The 20344-nt window shown below is 41.6% G+C and overlaps 2 protein-coding genes and 4 non-coding genes across 6 annotated transcripts in view; 1 reads left to right on the top strand and 5 right to left on the bottom strand.

Moving 5' to 3' along the window:
* Positions 1-16575, bottom strand: part of LOC114560940 (FERM domain-containing protein 5) — a 94340-nt gene extending 77765 nt beyond the window's left edge. The window contains exons 1-2 of the mRNA XM_028586571.1: positions 16521-16575; positions 12968-13081 (exon numbers count right to left, since the gene is read on the bottom strand). Of these exons, the coding sequence (XP_028442372.1) occupies positions 12968-13081; positions 16521-16541 (135 nt within the window). The 5' untranslated portion in view covers positions 16542-16575. The remainder of the gene's footprint in view (positions 1-12967; positions 13082-16520) is intronic.
* trnah-gug (transfer RNA histidin (anticodon GUG)) lies at positions 15310-15381 on the bottom strand. Its single transcript has one exon. It is a non-coding gene; the product is annotated as a tRNA-His (tRNA).
* Positions 15497-15568, bottom strand: trnah-gug (transfer RNA histidin (anticodon GUG)). Its single transcript has one exon. It is a non-coding gene; the product is annotated as a tRNA-His (tRNA).
* trnah-gug (transfer RNA histidin (anticodon GUG)) lies at positions 16159-16230 on the bottom strand. The gene has a single exon. It is a non-coding gene; the product is annotated as a tRNA-His (tRNA).
* On the bottom strand, positions 16346-16417 carry trnah-gug (transfer RNA histidin (anticodon GUG)). Its single transcript has one exon. It is a non-coding gene; the product is annotated as a tRNA-His (tRNA).
* A 157-nt stretch (positions 16576-16732) lies between the features above and the next one.
* The window catches only part of cry5 (cryptochrome circadian regulator 5), a 5702-nt gene continuing 2090 nt past the window's right edge, over positions 16733-20344 (top strand). Inside the window, exons 1-8 of the mRNA XM_028568073.1 lie at positions 16733-16870; positions 17626-17851; positions 17951-18145; positions 18309-18427; positions 18616-18776; positions 19441-19581; positions 19847-20014; positions 20155-20295. Of these exons, the coding sequence (XP_028423874.1) occupies positions 17637-17851; positions 17951-18145; positions 18309-18427; positions 18616-18776; positions 19441-19581; positions 19847-20014; positions 20155-20295 (1140 nt within the window). The 5' untranslated portion in view covers positions 16733-16870; positions 17626-17636. The remainder of the gene's footprint in view (positions 16871-17625; positions 17852-17950; positions 18146-18308; positions 18428-18615; positions 18777-19440; positions 19582-19846; positions 20015-20154; positions 20296-20344) is intronic.

Below are 20344 nucleotides of genomic sequence, written 5' to 3'. Positions count from 1 at the left end.
ATAATCCCAGAGATGTAACTGCTCCCATACATGCAGTGGGGTGATTTAGTTTGACTGGTTACCGTCTGGCTGCTGCTCAGTTCCCCACATTAAACCACAATGCCTCCCAACTATGACAGGAAACTCACATAATTATGTTTCAGCTACAAAATGAAAACCAGCCATATAAGGGATTCACACACAGTGCAGAGAAATCTGCAACAATGTTCGCTATTTTAATTATACTGATGTAGCTCAGCTTGATTCAATATGCTCCTGACTTACTCTTCTGCAATCATGTCTTCATATCCTTATGGGTTTGTTGGACTTGAGCACCCTTGTGTGTCAGCGGGCTGCAGACAGACTCGTCTTTAGTGCCTCCCAGTAGTAACTACTTTTCTTATTGTTATTTCTGAAAGCATCAAAGGCAATTCCAAAACACCACCGAAACGTAATTCATCACTGCGAAAAAAAGAGTCAGAGTATGAATATCTTGCAACTTGTTATTTATTTGCTTGCCATGCAAACTTTGGTTTGAGAGATAAAAAATAAGGTTGGTCTGGATAAAGCAATGCTAAAAAGAAGTAAGAGACATCTCTGGCCACACACACTGCAATATATGAGAAACGTATGTGAGAAAAATGTGGGTAATGTAGTGTGGAATAAAAAAGATTATGGGCCCTATCTTGCACCTGGCACAGCGCGGCACAAAGTCCGATGCAAGTGTCTTTGCTAGTTTAAGACCGACGCAGTTGTCAGTTTCCCGTCCAGCGCCCCCATCGTTTAAATAGCAAATGCACCTGCGGCCATGGGCATGCTGGTCTTACAGGGAGGTGTGTTCAGATGAATTCTTGGCGTATTGCTATCTTGAGGCAGCACAAAGTGATTGCGCCATTAATCATTACATGTCATTTAGCTGACGCTTTTATCCAAAGCGACTAACATTTGCTATATATGTCAGAGGTCTGGAGCAACTAGGGGTTAAGTGTCTTGCTCAGGGACACATTGGTCAATGTATTGCAGTGGGAATTGAACCCAGGTCTCCCACACTAAAGGCATGTGTCTTAATCAACAAAAACCTGGAAATCCGCCATCATAATAGCAATGCGCCAAGGTACAAATGCGCCTGGCTTTTAAAGGGAATGGGAGATGACACTCTAATTGGTTTATTGCATGTTACGCCCAAAACACACCTATGAATTAATGAAGACACTAAGTACAACCCTTTTGAACCATGCGCCCGGCGCACGGACCCTTTTTTCCGCCATATAGCAAAAGTGGATTTGGACAGGCCCTAAACGCACCTGTCCCGTGCGCTTCACGCCGTGCGCTTAGATCATTAAAATAGGGCCCTATATCTGGTTCTGCTGCATCAATTTTGATACTTTTTGAAAACCTGTCCATGGTGAGTCCGACAATGTTTTAGGAGTGCAATAATAACTCGATGGAGTACTCTGTTAGGCACATTGGTTAGCGTCTTAGCCTGCTAACATTTGCTAATGAGCACTAAACAGGAAGTACAGCTGAGGCTAATGTCATTAGTTTTGCAAGTATTTGGTCATTAACCAAAGAATTGAACAAATTGAAAATATGACCTGATAATGGCAGTAATGAAAAGTAAGGGACAACAAAGTTATTTTAAATGTATTGAAGGAGACATAAATGTCTACCAAGTTTTGTAGCAATCTATTCAATAGTTATTGAGACATTTCACTCAAAAATACAAATCTAAACCACATGGTTGCGCTAGAGGAAATGTGAATCCACCTAATTCTTGCTGTGGTGGTGGCTAAAAACCAAGAAACCACTATGTTTTGACTAAGTTGCATACTTGAGCCTTTTAAGTGGCTAACAATGGCTGTGATGCCTATAGCCTTTGGTGAAATGCTTTCAGCATCCTTATTGCTGTGTCATGTATAGCATGTCTTTGCTATGTTGTCTACCGGTGTCAGGTTCAGTCAGGGCAAGCTCATTAATCCGTTCAGCTGCAGTGCTACTGACTGAGAGGAGAGAGACAAAGACAGAGAAGAGGAGAAATAAAAAAAAGGAATAAAGGGAGGATTTTGTGGAATTGAGGGGCCAACCAGGAGAAACAGCACCAAAAAATAGAAGAAGCATAATAGAGAACAGGAGAAAGAGAGAGACAGAGAAAAAGAGAGTAAGATATGCACAATAGGCTTTTGCTTTACTATTAACTGTGGCTCCTGCTATACAGCAAATGCATTGACATCACTATGGAGCACCCAAATGCTCTCAGTGTACTGGCTGGTTCCCCTATCTCTGCTGCTTCTGCATCACATAGGCCAACACCTCCAGAAACATGTGCATCAAAGATAACCAACATTAAATATTCACTCTTGTCACACACACATTTGCAAAACCAACAACCCAGCAACCTCACCCTTGAATACACAATTGCAGGCGTCCTCGCTGGCATGATTTCTGAATGAAAGCTGTTGACAGAACATGGAGGTACCCCTGTGGCTTAATAGTGTCCATTCCATGGGAGAACGTCAAAGCATCTGGAAGACACTTAGTAAATGTAATGCCATTTTCAAGACTGGACTATTGATTACATGTATTCATAATATATCTGGCTCAGGGTTAAGGGTTATTTATTCCTAAATGTATCCAAAATGTATCTTTTAAGTATGAAACATACAAAAAACTACCTGTTCCAGGTGTATCAACTGTTAAAATGATTTGCTTTTGCACATTTAAATGAAAGCTTCAAGTTGCAAAGCTGTCTATCAGACAATTCCTTGTGTGATTAGCTATGGAGTAGTCAGTAGTTACAAGCCACTGATTATATTGGAAATGATAAAGCTGCAATAATTTAACATTAATAGGAATTGGTATGGTACTGAAAGTAATCCTCACTGATTGCTCATTACCACGAAGTAGCCAATACACTTTAATGTCTTGGTTTTCTATGAACCTATTACATGAGAGTAACGTATTTGGGTTTGGATTTAATCCGTTGGTTTAATGGTCCCATGGCATAACATTTCTTTTAACATTAATGAGTTCCCCTAGCCTGCTTATGGTCCCCCAGTGGCTAGAAATGGAGATAGGTGTGCTCTGCCTTTGAGAAAATGAAAGCTCAGATGGGTCAATCTGGAATCTTCCCTTAATGATGTCATAAGGGGAAAGGTTACCTCCCCTTTCTCTGCTTTGCCCGCCCAGAGAATTTGGCCCGCCCATGAGAAAGAGAGAGACATCATGGCTTGCAAACGAGCGAAGCATGGCAGTTGGTCAAGGCCACACCCCCACCCTCCACCTTGCCCCCCCCTCTCCCCCTCTCTCCTCCTCAATAGCTACAGACACAGAAATGGCACATCCTAAGGAAAGCTCATTGTGGGACTGGCTCTAGTGGCTGTAATTCTGCACCAAGGTTGAATTTTGGGAAACTTCAGATACAGTATTAGGGGACCACTAAGGTCTATATAAAAGCATCCAAAAAGCAGCATGTCATAGGACCTTTAAATCCCATATCAATCAATCTGCACAGTAGTAGTAGTGCATGTGCTGACTAAAACAATCAGCCAGTGTGGTGAGCGGAGTTGAGGCCCTGACACCACTCAAGTCATAGATATTAGTGTCATGGCCAACAGCCGAATGTCTTAATCGGAGAGCACACCAAAGCCTTGAGGGTTTATCTCACCGTTTCTCCACATTATGGATTAACATGTTATTTAGCCGGGTGCCTTCAAATCAGGAATACAAGTCTCTTGCAGATTTCAGTGGGGGGGTCGGGGGGGCACAGGGCTGATAAGCAGGAGCTCTGTCTAAAGCACATCCTACTTTTATTCTATATTAAGCATATAAAGGTTTTGAAAAAAAATGACCAGCATTCCCAGTGTGTGAATTATTATGGGCGGAAAGATCCCATGCTTGTGAGTCACAGGCTGAATGTCATGTGAAATTTAGATTTGTCTGTCCAATAAGAATACTGTATGATAAACCTTTTTGAAAGAAGGCTGATTGAGCATGCATACTTTTTTTTTTTTTTTTTTAGCACTTACAGTTCAAGGTGCTACGTGTGGAATCTTCAGCTGCGGTGTGAGAGAGAAGGCCTATGAACTGACTCAATAACGAACTTATTATTTACATGCATAAAAATACAGACAAAGCACCTTATAATATTTCCCATTTAGCTCCTTTAGCCTACATCTGGGAGCTTCCCAATCCAAGCAGATTTCTGTTATCAGCTGCTGAGCAGATTGAGTGCTGAGAGCTCTGATCAAAGACATTTTGACAGCAGTTTCTAAGTGAAGTGAGAGCATTGCTGCATGTACCAGCATGTATCCAAGATTCAAACACGTGTGCAAAATGCACAGCCCAAATCACAGGTTGGTTACCAAAGCTGTCATATTGAGTAACCTATTGATTATATCTGTGTTTGACTGATGACACATTCACTGTAGTCAACAAAATGCCATGAATATTGACAAATGCCCATCAGAAGTTACCAGAGCCCAAAGTGATGACTCTAAATGTCTTATCTGACCAACAATTACAAACCCCAAAGTATCTTGTATACAAAGATATGAAACCTGGCACTATGGATGGCAATGTCGGGCCACTAGCCAAAAGCGGTGAAACGCGGAACGCGGGCAGGAGTATGAGCTAGGCGGAAAGCTAACGCTAGCCGGCCACCAGTCCCATCCATCCTGCTTGCAAGCGTCCGCTCATTAGACAACAAACTGGACTACATCCAACTTCAACGAAACTCTCAACGCGAGTTCAGAGACTGCTGTGTTTTTCTTTTTGTGGAAACATGGCTGAACAACAGTGTACCAGACTATCCAGCTACCAGGCCTGCTAGCCCTCCGAGCAGATGTTGCTCTGTCGGGTAAGACTCGTGGAGGTGGGCTGTGTTAACACGGACAGGTGCAGAAATGGGGTGCTTTTATCCAACTACTGCTAACCGCTGGTGGAGTTTGTGACTGTGACAAGCACTAATACTACGAATGCGTTAGCTGAACTTTACGGAGAGTATAATGTGTGTGCATTAAATGTAGCCTATTTCGTATATCGTCTTTATATAATGTCGTTTTTATGTATTTTAAATGTGTACCATTGAGCCACGGTGAAACCTTGTTCCGTGTATATGGTTGAAATGACAATAAAACACATTTGAGTTGACTTGACTGTCTCACTGTCTATTATGTCGGTAAATGGTAGGCGTGGCTTGGGAGTGGACTTGTAGCAAAGCGAAGCAAGTGCTTTCTGGGAGTTGTTGTCTTTCATCCACATGAGCCAAAATACATTTTCTGGCTTTTCTCAGGCTAAAAGGCACCAACTTCTAAAAAAAACTTCACATTTCTACTACATAAATGATCCAATTTAATACATAGTCATCTTTCCAGCGGTGAAATAGCCCTTTAAATATCTCAGCAACCATTGGATCGATTGCCACAACATTTTGTAGACATTCATGGTTCCCAGAGGATGAACCCTAATGACTTTGGCGATCCCCTGAGTTTTCCTCTAGGGCCACTACGAGGTTGACATTTTGGGTTTTACATCCCTGTACATGTTTAAAAAACTCCTCAAACACCACCTGTTCACCACAGCCTACAACCTCCCTTAGCGGTCTTTCCCCTGTAATTCTGTAACGTTTCCTTGGGTTTCGTGAAAGGCGCTATATAAATAGTAGTAAATAATAGTTATTATTATTTATTATTATGACGTGCACGTAAGCTTGCTGCTGCACCTCAGTCAGAAGTGACAGAGAGAGGTGACTGTGGGTGACCTCAAGCTTGCCAGGCAACACTGGCATCTCTCTTCTACAGAAAGTCGCTAGATTTGTCGCTACATTGGCAGCACCACCCCGCTCACGCTGCTGTACAGATGTTCGTACAAAAGCATGCTGCGTGTGACGTCTTTTGCACATGTGGGATCGTTTGAAAGACACACACACATAAGCCCACACAGAGAGTCCTCGATTCACAGCTGGGTAAAACCATAGACTGTATAATATTAATGGATAGCGCATGTGTGACGTCACCCATTGGTTTGTGGAGATCTGGTATCTGTCGTCGAATTTGCCGTTACGGGCGCAGCCATCCTGGTTGCGGATGTGATGATTTTAGACGAGAGGGAGGAGTGAGGGAGGAGCCCTTACACTCTATGTTACGTTATACACTTTCACTGGCAATCACATTATAGCCCCGCCCTAAAACACCCCCCGCTTTATCGCCGAGACCGTAATTAAAAAAATGAACATCATTCTGTGTTGCAGAAGACTTAAAACTAACGATTGAGACTATAAACTTTCTCATAGACTTCTACAGAAACCAACCTCCTTTTGCAATCACACGTGTCGCCCACTACTGGAATTCAGATAGAATGCAGGTTTAAGGCACTTCCGCATTTGCAGCACTTTGCCGAACCGGATGCGTTGTCAATTAATATTATACAGTCTATGGGTAAAACCTATAGAGAGAAGAAGTCACGCCCCTTCCGGTGGACCTTATGGGACCTTAATTCGGAAAAAGTAGTGAACGGGGAGAAAAAATTTTTTTTGATCCCGTTTGAATTGAGCCATGGATTACAAATATGAGGTTTGTCAATTTAAAAGAAAATTCTTTTAAATAGCTTGATTCTCAACTTGCTCGCTAGCTAGCTAGCTAGCTTAGCTCTGTTCCACAACACATGTAACGTTATCTTACCTGATGTGTTTTATTCAGTGAAGTGTTTTCAGCAGATAAGCAAAAGAACAAGTGAGATCCTCTGCTCATTTGAGTAACGTTACATCCCCAGTACAATACACACAGACATCGTAGCGTCAGCGAGACGTCATCCATGCGACTTTGAAGTGTGTAGTCTTTCTAATTACGTATTTTCACAGTCTTATACCTCAACAGTACAATAAACTGAGACTTACTTCGGTTGAAAAATTATCTTTTAAATTGACGAACATCATATTTGTAATCCATGGCTCAATTCAAACGGGATCAAAAAATTATTATTATCTAACCATTGACTTTCGTTCATATTTTTTTGAAAGATAGGTCCCATTGGCCGGAAGTAGAAGGGCGTGACTTCAGCTCTCTATTGTATGATTTAGGCGTAAGATGCAAGCCATTACTATTTTAGTTAGGAGGTGAAGGCAACATATTCACATAAGCAGACCCTTGCATGCATGAAAACAAAATGTTACAACCTCTATTCCAATTTTAGCAGTGCACACTGAGAAGAAAACAATATGAGTGCAGAGAGACCACTTGGGAGACAAGAGCAACTTATTTCAATAATGCATTCACAATGCAAAACGAGAGGAGCATCTTCCAAATTCTGCATTTGGCTTTAAAAGAACGGCCCTAATTTCATTGGTGGACTCTGACAGTGATGAGGTACGTCTCTCTGGATCAATGATTTTCTTGCTTTCCATCTCTGATATACAGTACATCTTTTGGTTCTTGGTAGGAATATTAATTTAGAGCAAATGGCCCACAGTATCTGCATCAAATTTTTACCCCGATAGTAAACCTTATTCAACATTATGTTTACTCAATTAAAAATGTTAGATTAAGTGTGTGATCTATATTTTAGAGTCCATGCTATGGATGTATTTAAATCACATAGCATGCATGTTGCTATAATTAACTCATTAAACTTAACTAAACGGAATGTGGGGCAAAGGGGTGATTATCCTGCTCTTCTGTGTTATCTAATGAGATGCTGCTGATTAACAGTGGTAGACCGTAGCTGCTTAACCACACGCCATAATAATTCAAACATAGATCTAAATAATCCCTGTATTTGTGCATTTCTTTAATTACAGTGACTATATGTTAAAAGATCTATTGCTGAATCTAGAGATGTTCAGATACCGATACCGGTATCGGTATCCGATACCGGTATCGGTATCGGCTCCGATACTGCCTAAAACGCTGGTATCGGTATCGGGAAGTACTGGAGTTTATGCACCGATCCGATACCACGTAATAAAGCCCTAAAGAAAATCTACGTTAAAGTAGATTATTTATGTTCTTTTTCCATTATAACTGACTGTCAAACTGGACAATAAAAGAAAGTTCTGTGGCGTTCATCGTTTGTGTTTGTTCATGTTTCACAAAGATAGAAATAATATCTCATCCATACAGGGATAGTAGTATACAGCTGTTAAAACATAATAAAATATATGACACACTGGTATCGGATCGGTACTCGGTATCGGGCAATACACAAGTTCAGGTATCAGAATCGGTATCGGGAAGCAAAAAATGGTATCGGGCCATCTCTAGCTGAATCATAACTAAAGACACACTGTAAATCATTTCCAGGACAACAATAACAAGATGGACAGTAATTTAAAGCATTAGGACACAAATGCAGTAAACTCCCCGAACTATACGCTAATAATCACACAATTCTGTAAAACTCTCATTCTCCTCCATGACTAATCCTTCATGGAGACACTTGCACTCTCTTTCCCTTCCTATATATATTGTATAGTTTCGACAGCAGGAAGGGTTATATGGGATTGGCTCTACGGTGCCCTTGTTCATCATAATTAAGGAACATGTCACCCTGTGCAACGCTGTGTCTGTTTAAAGTGTTGCTAAATGTAAATGGAGTTCTGAGAAAAGCTATATCAGGCTTAGGCTACACAGACAACACTTGTGGCTTAGGTGGTAGACCGGTCGTTTACCGATTGGAAGCTCAATGGTTCAAGCCATGCAGTCTAGTTGAAGTCGAAGTGTCTTGGGCAAGAGACTGAACCCCAAATTACCCCCAGATGCTGCGCCATCGGTGTGTATGAACGGGCGGCCGTGGCTCAGCAGGTAGAGCCGATATCTGATTCCTTATGTCCACATGTCAAAGTGTCCTTTAGCAAGAACCCCATACTGCTCCCTCTGGTTAGGCCAGTGCCTTGCATGGTAGCCTACCGCCATCAGTGTGTGAGTGTGTCTGTGAATGGTTGAATGAGAAGCAAAATGTACAACACTTTGGATGAAATCCATTCACGATTATATAAATCCAGTCACGATTAATTTGCAACATTGCCCACAATGGCCAAATACACCAGATTAGGGCTGCACGATATGAGGAAAATATCTAATTGCAATTATTTTAAATGATATTGCGATAGGATTGAGGATATTGGAGAAAAAATGAAATGATTATACTGTAATCTGTACCATATAAAGATGTTTTTCTTCAGTCTGTAGGACAGGATTTATAGGACATCTCTGCAGGACCAGAATACTTTATTCAGAATGCTTTGACATATATTTTGCCTTTAACAAATATTGAGCCCCCCTGCGTTTTGGATATTGCACTAGTCTATATTGCAATTTCCATAAAATTGTGATTAATTGTGCAGCCCTACACCAGATAAAGGGATAGAAACCTTGGTATGAATGCTATAGCAAAATCTCTAAGGCTGTACAAATCTCTAAACCTAGCTATACTGACCCTGCAGACACTTCTCAGTTAAGCGCTATGGCAGAAATCAGTCAATCTTTCTCCAACCACATTTAGAAGGAAGATTCACACTTTTACTTGGAGGAAGTGGCCAGTGTTTCCCATGTCAAAGCTCTATTATTGCCAGACCCTGTATAGTGAGACAGCACCCTCCATTGCACTGTGGCTGGTATCTCTAAAATTGTGACTTCAAAAATAGCTTCTGGTATACCTTTTTGCTGATGTTCACCACCAACATCATGTGGCTAAACTACCACTCCTGATCCTGTGCCTGTCTAGGGCTTCCAAATGCTTCTTCTTCCACCTTTTCCACCCACCAATTAATCCTGGATTGAGGCTTTAACAGAGTGTATTGTGACTGTTAGAAGCCTGTGAATATCCTGGAGGAATGAATGGTGTTAAAAGAGCAGGATAAATCAATAAACACGAGTATTCCCATGCTTCCAGGGTCATGATGTAATCAGCAACAATGTCATCAGTAGGAGAGGGGGAGCAGGCACACAGTATAGGTGAGGTAAATCTGATGAGGCTGGCAGGCAACTGCAAACTGACAGGCAAAGCGGGTGGTCTGGGCCCCAGTGTCCATTTTAAAAAACAGGATTTGTTCTCCTTATCTTTGCCTGGCTGGCTTCATATTCCACTCCGCGCTGCCCCTACAGTACTTTTTATTTTCCATTTCTGAAGGTCATATCAACCATCTTGCACTATGATGAGATTTCAGTATAACAGCAGCAGTTTGTAGGCTAATTGAGCTAAATGGAGAGTGTGACCATTGTTGAGCCCCAGGAGGGGACTTTATTCTGGGCCACATCTCCAAGGTGTGCAGGACAAGGACAGCAGGCTTTGGCTCCCATTTTCAGTGAGCCCACAATGTTGTCATGCTCCAGTAAGGTCACTGTGATGTCCTTTATGCAGATGAAAAATGACATGTTCACCAGTGCTTATTTAGCTTTGCAGACGCTTTGTGTAAAACATAATTATATAACTCCCCAAATGTCATGTTCACATATTCTAATGCGAGCAAATAAATGGTGACACTGCTGTAAACAATAGCCAATTGATTAAGCCGATGATCCTATTTATGTTTTCATTTAGACCAGTTGTGCTTCGTCAAAAGCCCCATAGTGTGAAATAATGGCATACTGTATTTCATTATTTCCCATGGTGGAAATAATGAAATATGCCAATAAAGAGCTAATCCCTCTCAATAGAAGCTCCACTGTAAATTAAGAATTCGGTCCCTGCTGTGCGTTTTCAGTTGTAAAAAGGGTGGGATCAGCATATCTTGACAGCCAAACACTTTGAATCATGGGTGAAGGAGCTGCTCAAAAGTCAATGGGGAACAAGTGCGGGCTGTACTTTGGTAAACACAACGCATCAGAAAAAACACTACACAAACTGCCTTCCCCTGCAGTCAGAAGGCAGAAATATACTTAGTGTTTTGCTTATAAAACATTACAACTAAAAGTTAAGTTGTAAAGTTGCATCAACGACAAAGCATTTCCATTTGTCAAAATGGAATTGATAGAAAGTTAACTTCAGGGACTAAAACTCACTACCACGACCATTTGACTGCATAGTTAGTCCCACACACATTAAATTAAAAACATGACTACATGTATGAAATCTCATTTAACACAATCATGAAACACAAAACGAGGACTTGTTGTAAAATCCACATTTCATTTGTCCCCCGAGCAGTGCCGCTTCACATTGTTGGATGTTGAAAGGCTTGTTTTGCCGTCAGATCCGAGAAGTGAACAGGTAGTGATGGTCTTTGTGCGCTGTCATCTCTGATTCAGCAGCAATGGAATCCCTTTGAGTAAGAAGCTTCAAACGCAGCTCCAGTAACTCAAACGGCCACAGACATCTCAATGATGTAGCTGCACTAAAGCCATTGCAGGGATGCACACGCACACTTGATTTACAAAGGAAGTAATAGACATTAGTCACTTGCTCTTACTCCTCCGCTCTCTTGCTTATAAACACACATTGTGTTTACTGACCCCAGTCATGTATCACCTTCATTCATGTCAATACCATTGATTTTGGAGACAACTCAAGAAGTACAAGAAATAAAGAGAAATGCTTCGAAACAAGTCTGCAAGGGACTTACTGCGTAAGGGACTGACTGACTGACTGCCTGCCTGATTGTCTAATACAGTGTGCAGAATGAATCAATATAACCAGATTACATGGGCAACCTATCAATAAACCTGCCAAAAGGAACAAAATACACTAATCTACACCAAGTAACCAGAACTTCTACCTTAGTTCTTCCTGTACAACAGTGCTACAGACTACAGCCTCAGAAGTCATTATAAAATAGAATCAATCTCTCTGCCACTGTATCAAAAACACATAAAAAAATAATGATGGACTCGATGGATAACCGTCATAGCTGAAACAAATAACCACAAAGTGAGATTCAGGGTAGTAAAAACTCAGTGGAGCTCTCAGCATTAGAGCAAAGGCACGCACTCAAACTACTTTAAAAGCTACTTTGATTTAGAGCTAAACATTTCCCACATGCAGCTTTACTGCATCATGTAGTAGGAACCAAACTGGTTATTGTGTTTCCTCCTATAGCACTATTTCAGCTGGTTTAAGTAACAGAAGAGATTCTACCGAAATTGTTGATAAGAAACTTAAATAGATTGGGCAGAGGAAACGCCTTTGCCGCCCCTTATATTTATCACCCATGCTTTAACCCTTTAAAGTCCTAAGAAAGTTTAAATTGGTTGGGTTTTGCTGCAGGTAGGTTGAGTCTTTATAAAACACAAACACCAAAGGGATAAGAGGTTTTCAGATAATGAATCCCATTACAGTACATCAAAACAGCCGATATTCTTCCTGGGGTCCAAAAAGCATAGCGAAGTGATAACCCATGGTCAAAACCCAGGGTCAGTCTGAAGGGCAAATTGACAAATAGGGGTATGGCACTGAGCCTACTTTGAGACAAAGTAAGATGCCCACCCTCTATTTAGACTAATTAGAATCCAAACAACACCAAACATCCCCTGGTTATAGAACAAAAACCTATAATGTCTCCGCCTGTCTCACGCAGCCAGAGGATCCAGAAATCCTCTCTGAGCCCTTCACTGAAATCATTCAAAATCAGATTATGCAGCTTTGTTTCATAATGCATTCAAATCCATGCATGCGAGAAGTATGCTGTAATGACAAAACGCTTAAAAAGAGATTTTATTTAGTCTTCTGTTGGAAAGTCGAAATAGTGCTAATTAATAATCCTTGATTCTGCTACGTAATGCACATCATGATTACACAGGTAGGGTCTCTGACGAAAGCATCTGCAGTCCATTGATGACAGACGTCTGGCCATTAACACATATAGCAACATTCAAATATATTTTTGTGACACTGCATGGAGTTAAGGTAGGATGACACATCCTTTGCAGCAGAATGAGAAAGAGAGAGATGTGTTGTGGGAAAGTCATTTTACCTGACCAGCTGCCCCGTTACGTGTCAATAGCACGTCCCCTTAAACAAGGTGATTTGAGAGACAGGAAATGTTGGCCCCCCCACTGACCTGAATCGTGCAGGTGTACTCCGAGTCGTCCAGCAGCCTCACAGTGCAATTGCATTCCCTGTCCAGACTCCTGATGCTGCTGCTCATCAGTCGACTCAGCATCTTCACGGTCGTCTGTGTACGGGACCAGGGAGAAGGGCGCACAGCACATACATACAAGTTGTAGCCTATCTTATGTCACGTTAATGACGTCCCTGTTGTTTAGTCCAACACCTGGTCAGCGGCAGCGACTGTGCGGAGCGGTGGCGGTGGTGCATCGTTTTATCTGTGTGTGTGTGTGTGTGTGTGTGTGTGTGTGTGTGTGTGTGTGTGTGTGAGTGCTGACTGGCCGAGGTCCCACACGGTGCGTTTCTTGAGTCAGCCAAGAGTGGAAATAGTGCTACTGCTGCTGCACTCTCTCTGGTCCGGTTAGACTGTCACCCCTCACCACACCTTCTCCCCCTGTCTCGTCGCCGTTGCCATGCCGCTCTGAATGCTTCTGGGCGGGCTGAGGCCGGTGAGTGGCGAGTTTGTCAGCCAACGGTAGCAATGACTGAGATGCTGCCTTCACAGAGTTAACGACTGGTGCCGAAATTCCGATAGTCTGAGGTTCGTCGTGACTACAGCCACATGTGTATAAAGACTAACGCAGTTTTATACAGTCTGTGATAATAACTCAGCTTTTATGCTGCTGCAGAAGTTGATGAGCGAACTGATAGCATATTGACATTCAACATTTTATCACGAGGCACCGAGGCTTTTTAGACACATGTAGCCTACAATTAGAACACATTGCATACGCCTGCTTAGCCTAGCCTAGGCTAGGCATACACATCAAAAGGAAATAGCCTAGTCTATAATGTCATATGAATAACTATAACCATTAAATGTGTCACCTGAACATTCGTATGCGTCCATTGACAAACGCACATCTCAGTAGCCAAGCACGAGCCATATTACCCCATTTAGCCTACCACTTTGTTTGCTTGCGGTTTTTGTTTCATCGGGATATTTCCGACAGGACGTGAAGGCAGCAACACACTTTAACATAGTTTTCACCACAGGTTGATTACCTGTCCTTGTCATGTAGTAGATGCCTCATGTAAACAGTGTCAGTTTGATAGAAGTGCCAATTTGGGCTTGCAAAATTGTGGAATGTAAAAAATGTAAACTAAATTAGGTCTATGTTATAAAAGTTAGCATTCTACTTAGGCTACATTCACGAATTTTAACCGGAGACCTAACAGCAGAAGGCATTGATTGAGCTCTTTTAAAAAAAAGGGGGGGGCGAGGTTAAATGCCTTGCTCAAAGGTTACAGTTCCATGCAAACAAATGCCCACTCGCCTATGCTTTAACCTATCTTGACGGTTATCAGCTTTTCCTGAGAGCAGTTTCTGTCAGGAAAAGGCTACTTTTACTATTCTAATAGGCCTACTACTGCACAGACGGGTCTGTTGAATGAGTTTGAGCCAACCTGTTAAGTAGCTATTGTTTTCCGGTTTCCTTGATTGGGTTTCCATCTGGTGGTGTATTACGGTTAGTACAATAAAGTGGGGGGAAAAACCAACGTTAAGGAAGGCTAAGTAATGTAGAAGTATTTACTGTAGATCCTTTAGGCCTACTTAGCCTAAATAATAGTAGCCTAAATAGGCTAGGCCTACAACACCGGGCAAATACTCCACTACAAGTAAAAGTACTTCATTAAAAACCTTATTTTTATATATTATTCCAGTAAAAGTAGGTGCTACTCAAAGTATCAAAAGTAAAACTCATTTTGCAGTAGGCTTATGTCCTTTCAGGGTTTTACTATGACGTTTTCGGATTAATATTTGCAGGTCCATTGTTGCATTTTACTGCTGTAGATGTTTAAGGTTGTCCTCATTTTTAATAATTGTATATGCTGTTAAGTAGTTTACATCCATAAACAACCCCCGATTACAACTTTTTTTTATTTTTCTGTCTTTTTTTTGTTGTTGAGAATTTGCTCAACCCATAAACCCATCCTAATCCTTCAGATGACAGACTATAACGAACGTTCAAAATCAACACATTTGGAGATAGTTTGGAGGGGTGTGAAAAAATGAAATCTGACAAGTAACTTAAGAGTACATATTTGCCTGTGGTGTAGGCAAGTATGCCTAAACCTGCATAAAATGGAAATACTCAGGTACTCAAGCACATCGAATTTGTAGGCCTACTGGGCTACAGCAACCACCACTAAGACCACGTCTTTCATGTTCAAAATCGTCCCATGTAGGAAAAAGACGGATGTTAGGGTTAATAAGCGAATTTATCAATAATAGCAGCACACTGCAATAATCCTATCAAAATACAGCCCATCTGCCGTGACATTGACCCGCAATGCCGTGACCCGGATTCGAACCGGGGTTGCTGCGGCCACAACGCAGAGTACTAACCACTATACGATCACGGCGAGCTACGACGAGCTGACGAAAGTTTAGGGTTAATGAGCGGATCCATCAGTGATAGCAACACAAAGTAATAATCTTATCAAAATACAGCCCATCTGCCGTGACATTGATCCGCAATGCCGTGACCCGGATTCGAACCGGGGTTGCTGCGGCCACAACGCAGAGTACTAACCACTATACGATCACGGCGAGCTACGAGGGGCTGGCGGATGTTAAGGGTTAATAAGCGGATCCATCAATGACTACGTTTACAAGCTGTCATTTTTTTGGGTTATGGTCGGGTTAAGGTCACTATTCGGGTTTCTGAAACATTCGGAATAACCCGTTTACATGCGTGAGCAGAGAGAGTTACTCCTGTATACATGGGATTTGTAATCAATTGGCAATATCCCGATGTAAACGGCGACGCACGGTCAGCGTCTGGATGTACGGACAACCTTAAGACGCAATAACTTTTCGGTCACCTTCTTATAAATCTCACTATCTCGGTACTTTCTGCCGTCAACAAAAGACATTATATTCCTGGTTTTCACCACACTAAATAAATTGGTTTCCTCCTCGCTCCAAAAGTGTAGGGCTGTGCTGCGTCTCGCCATGTTTACCTCTACTTCTTGTTTACTTCCGGTATACTGCATATTCGGGTTTTTGCCGGTGTTAACATGGCCTGATATTCCGGTTTTGAATGGGTTATTGGCTGCATGTAAACGTTGTCAGTGATAGCAACACAAAGCAATAATGTACCCAAAATACAGCTCATCTGCCGTGACATTGACCCGCAATGCCGTGACCCGGATTCGAACCGGGGTTGCTGCGGCCACAACGCAGAGTACTAACCACTATACGATCACGGCGAGCTACGATGAGCTGGTGAATGTTAGGGGTTAATAAGCACATTTATCAGTGATAGCAACACACTGTAATAATCTTATCAAAATACAGCCCATCTGCCGTGACATTGATCCGCAATGCCGTGACCCGGATTCGAACCGGGGTTGCTGCGGCCACAACGCAGAGTACTAACCACTATACGATCACGGCGAGCTACGATGGGCTGATAGGTTTCAGACTGCAACAACGCCATATGTTGAATAGCACAAGACCTCAGTGGGTTGTGGCGAGTATTATTTTCCTTGTAGCTTACTGCTTGTTGCTCCTCTCTCATGGATAGTCAACGTGGAGGACACAGAGCCTGCACATTTCCATTCAAGAATCTGCCCACGACCACCATTTCTTTTTTTCTTTTGATAATTTTTAACTGAAGTAACTTGCAGCACAGCTAGTATTGATTGCACAATAGTGACATCTGGTGTATAAAATGATAAACTGCTGGGGCTACACGTGCTTCACTAGCTCTTCTCTGGTTGGCTGATTTTGCTAGTGACGTTGTGATTCAGCTTCCCGTTTTGTAACACAAGTCAACGTGCCACTGGTTACCAAACATCATCGACCAAGTGCTATTGTAACTGTTTATGGTTTTAAGGCACTATTAAGGTAACGCTTCGCTACACAGCTGTGTATCATTTGTGCTTAACTTGTGCATGTAACTGATGTTGTTGTTGACAAATGCATTGTTTTTGGAACTGTGTCGTCTTGGGGGTCTAAGAATTAGGTGCATGAATTTGAGTCGATGCCCAGAACTTCCAAATGTATCTATTTCAAGCAATTCTGTAAAACTTAAAGGACTTAAGCTCATATTGTTTGTTTGTTTGTTTGAACGTGCAGGTTATAATGCACTTTGTGTTAGACTTCACTGAATGTACTATCTTCGACCCAGTTCAACTTTTGCACATAATGCCTGTGTAATTTTATACCTCCTTTATGGCTCATAGTGGAATAAAGAAAAGTCTAGAGTAGGGCTGGGCAATATATCGATATTATATCGATATCGTGATATGAGACTGTATCGTCTTAGATTTTGGATATCGTGATAAGACATAAGTGTTGTCTTTTCCTGGTTTTAAAGGCTGCATTACAGTAAAGTGATGTACTTTTCTGAACTTACCAGACTGTTCTAGCTGTTCTATTATTTGCCTTTTTCCCCACTTAAACATTATGTCCACATTACTGATGATTATTTATCTAAAATCTTAGTATGAGGATAATTTGTTAAAGCACCAATTGTCAACCCTAGAATATCGCCGCAATATCGATATTGAGGTATTTGGTCAAGAACATTGTGATATCTGATTTTCTCCATATCGCCCAGCCCTAGTCTAGATAAATGTCTGCAATTGATGTGTCCACAGGTTCACAAGGCATGGCTCATACATGTATTCACTGGTTCCGCAAGGGACTCCGATTGCACGACAACCCAGCACTGATGGCTGCTTTGAGGGACTGTAAGGAACTGTACCCTGTGTTCATTCTGGACCCTTACCTCCATAACAACACCTGTGTGGGTATCAACCGCTGGAGGTTCCTCGTCGGAGCCCTCATAGATCTGGACTGCAGCCTCAGGAAACTCAATTCCAGGTAGAATCATAAGGATAACATTCAGGAATATTGAATATCAATAAAGTTGGAAAAACACAAATGCGTATTGTCATATTGTGGTGTGTTTGACTCCTTCAGGCTGTTTGTTGTGAGAGGGAAGCCCGAGGAAGTGTTCCCCAAGCTGTTTGACAAGTGGAAAGTAACAAAGTTGACCTATGAGTATGACACAGAGCCCTACAGCCTGAGCCGGGATAAAAAAGTGACCACACTGGCCAAAGAACATGGAGTCGAAGTCATCTACAAGATCTCACACACTCTTTATGATGTAGACAGGTATTACTCATGCTTAACATGTACATGTTTGCAAATTGTTTTCTTCCTTCACTTAAATCCAATCCAATTGCTACTTCTGACTGTTTTATTTCAGGGTTGTTTAAGACTGCTGCATCATACTGTTTGGATGGTGATTTTGTTATTGTCTGTCATGTCTTCATAGGATAATTGAGGAAAACAATGGGAAGGCTCCCCTTACATATAACCGAATGCGGGCAATAGTGAAGACTCTTGGTCCCCCTAAGAGACCCATCCCAGCTCCAATCATGGAAGATACAAAAGGTACTACGAACAACACTAGATCGTGCCAGTTATCATAATGTCTTTATGGAAATTAAAAACTAAAACCAATTGGCTTAAACATTGGTTTAAACGTTTATAAAAAGCTAACATACAAGTGTAAAACTTGTAAGCAGTGGTTCATTGAAATATATCTAGATATACATACATATACATATTTCCTGTCAAAGACGTGAAGACGCCTTGTTCAGAAAACGATGAAGAAATGAAGAAATATGGAATCCCTACGCTGGAGGAGCTCGGCCAGGACACGGCAGCTCTTGGACAGGAGCAGTTCCCAGGAGGAGAACAGGAGGCTCTGAGGAGACTAGATGAACATATGCAAAGAACGGTATTTCACTTTCACACACCCATTATTTCTCTCTACACCACTGAAACTCACTTCTGAGACACATGGAAATAACATTAATTTAGACGTCTTCTAAGAAAATCAAATTGAATGGAGAACTTTTTTTAAACTAGCATCCAAACTGACAATAAAGAATACTTTTATTACTAAAGTAGTGGTGTTAAATATAGTTGACACTTTGCAAATCAAAGACAGGCTGTTGGAGGCAAAGTACATGTGACTGATCCACAGTTTTTTATATTTTACATTCATAAACGTATGTGTGCTTTCATCATTTAGATGTTTTTGTTTAAAAAATGTACCTTTCTTTGCTACTGAATAACATCTGATGAGATTTTGGGACAAAGGTGTATCCAGCGTTTCAACATTTTCTTGAAGCTATATAATTAAAAGGCTTTTATATGTTGTTGAAAACACTTTCTACACTTTGGAACTCTAAAATAATGTATACTGGTTCACTGTTAATATACTACTTTATCAACATAAGAGTAAAATAGATTAATTTGATAATATTTTAATAAATATATAATACAAATATATATTTAACAAAAAAATAAAAACCCTGGCACAGAAAATTTACATGTCCCGTCTTTGACCTATGCTTCCTCTTATTTACGTTGCTTCGTCTGTTTTTTTTTTACTTCAGGGATGGGTGTGTGGCTTTGAGAAGCCGCAGACTTCTCCGAACTCTTTGAGCCCCAGCACCACTGTCCTCAGTCCATACGTCACTTTTGGCTGCCTGTCTGCACGCACCTTCTGGTGGAGGCTTACCGATGTCTATCAGGGGGTGAGTGTCACCATTGCAGTACCGCTTTTGTAGGTAATGTGCTACGCTAAGAATAAGGCTGCACTACTGATGGTCTATAATGGTATTATAACTTAACTTCCCTCAATGTGTAATACATTTCAACAGAAACAAAAATCACCAAAATGTTGATTTAAGCTATATAAAAAGGGCAGGGAGTTTGTTACATCTTGTTGTGTGGTCCCAACTTTAAAATTCTGTTAAAGCTTGACTTGGTCTGATTGCTGTGTATGTGTGACATTTGCAGAAGAAGCACTCTGATCCTCCAGTTTCCCTCCATGGCCAGCTACTGTGGAGAGAGTTCTTCTACACCGCTAGTGTGGGTATCCCTAACTTTGACAAGATGGAAGGGAACCCTGTGTGTACCCAGGTGGATTGGGACACAAATCCCGATTATCTGGCTGCGTGGAGAGAGGTACTGAGTCCTTTTGAAATAATTTTAAATGGAAGTGATTGGAAAGTATGCACTTGGAAGAATGATTGTCATGATAATTCAGTAGCATTGCTAATTTCCTGGATTTCCTGTCATCCTGGATGTTGTGTATTCCCTTTAAGGCTCGGACTGGTTTCCCCTTCATCGATGCCATCATGACTCAGTTGAGGCAGGAGGGCTGGATCCACCACCTGGCCAGACATGCTGTTGCTTGTTTTCTCACCAGGGGAGATCTGTGGATCAGCTGGGAAGAAGGGCAGAAGGTGTGCAAATGAGCTTGCCTCTATTGTAGGTTAAGTTAAACCACCTAGC

Source organism: Perca flavescens, chromosome 1, assembly GCF_004354835.1.
Source record: "Perca flavescens isolate YP-PL-M2 chromosome 1, PFLA_1.0, whole genome shotgun sequence".
NCBI lineage: Eukaryota > Metazoa > Chordata > Actinopteri > Perciformes > Percidae > Perca > Perca flavescens.
The sequence above is the reverse complement of the archived record's forward strand: the minus strand, read 5'-3'. Positions and strand labels throughout refer to the sequence as shown.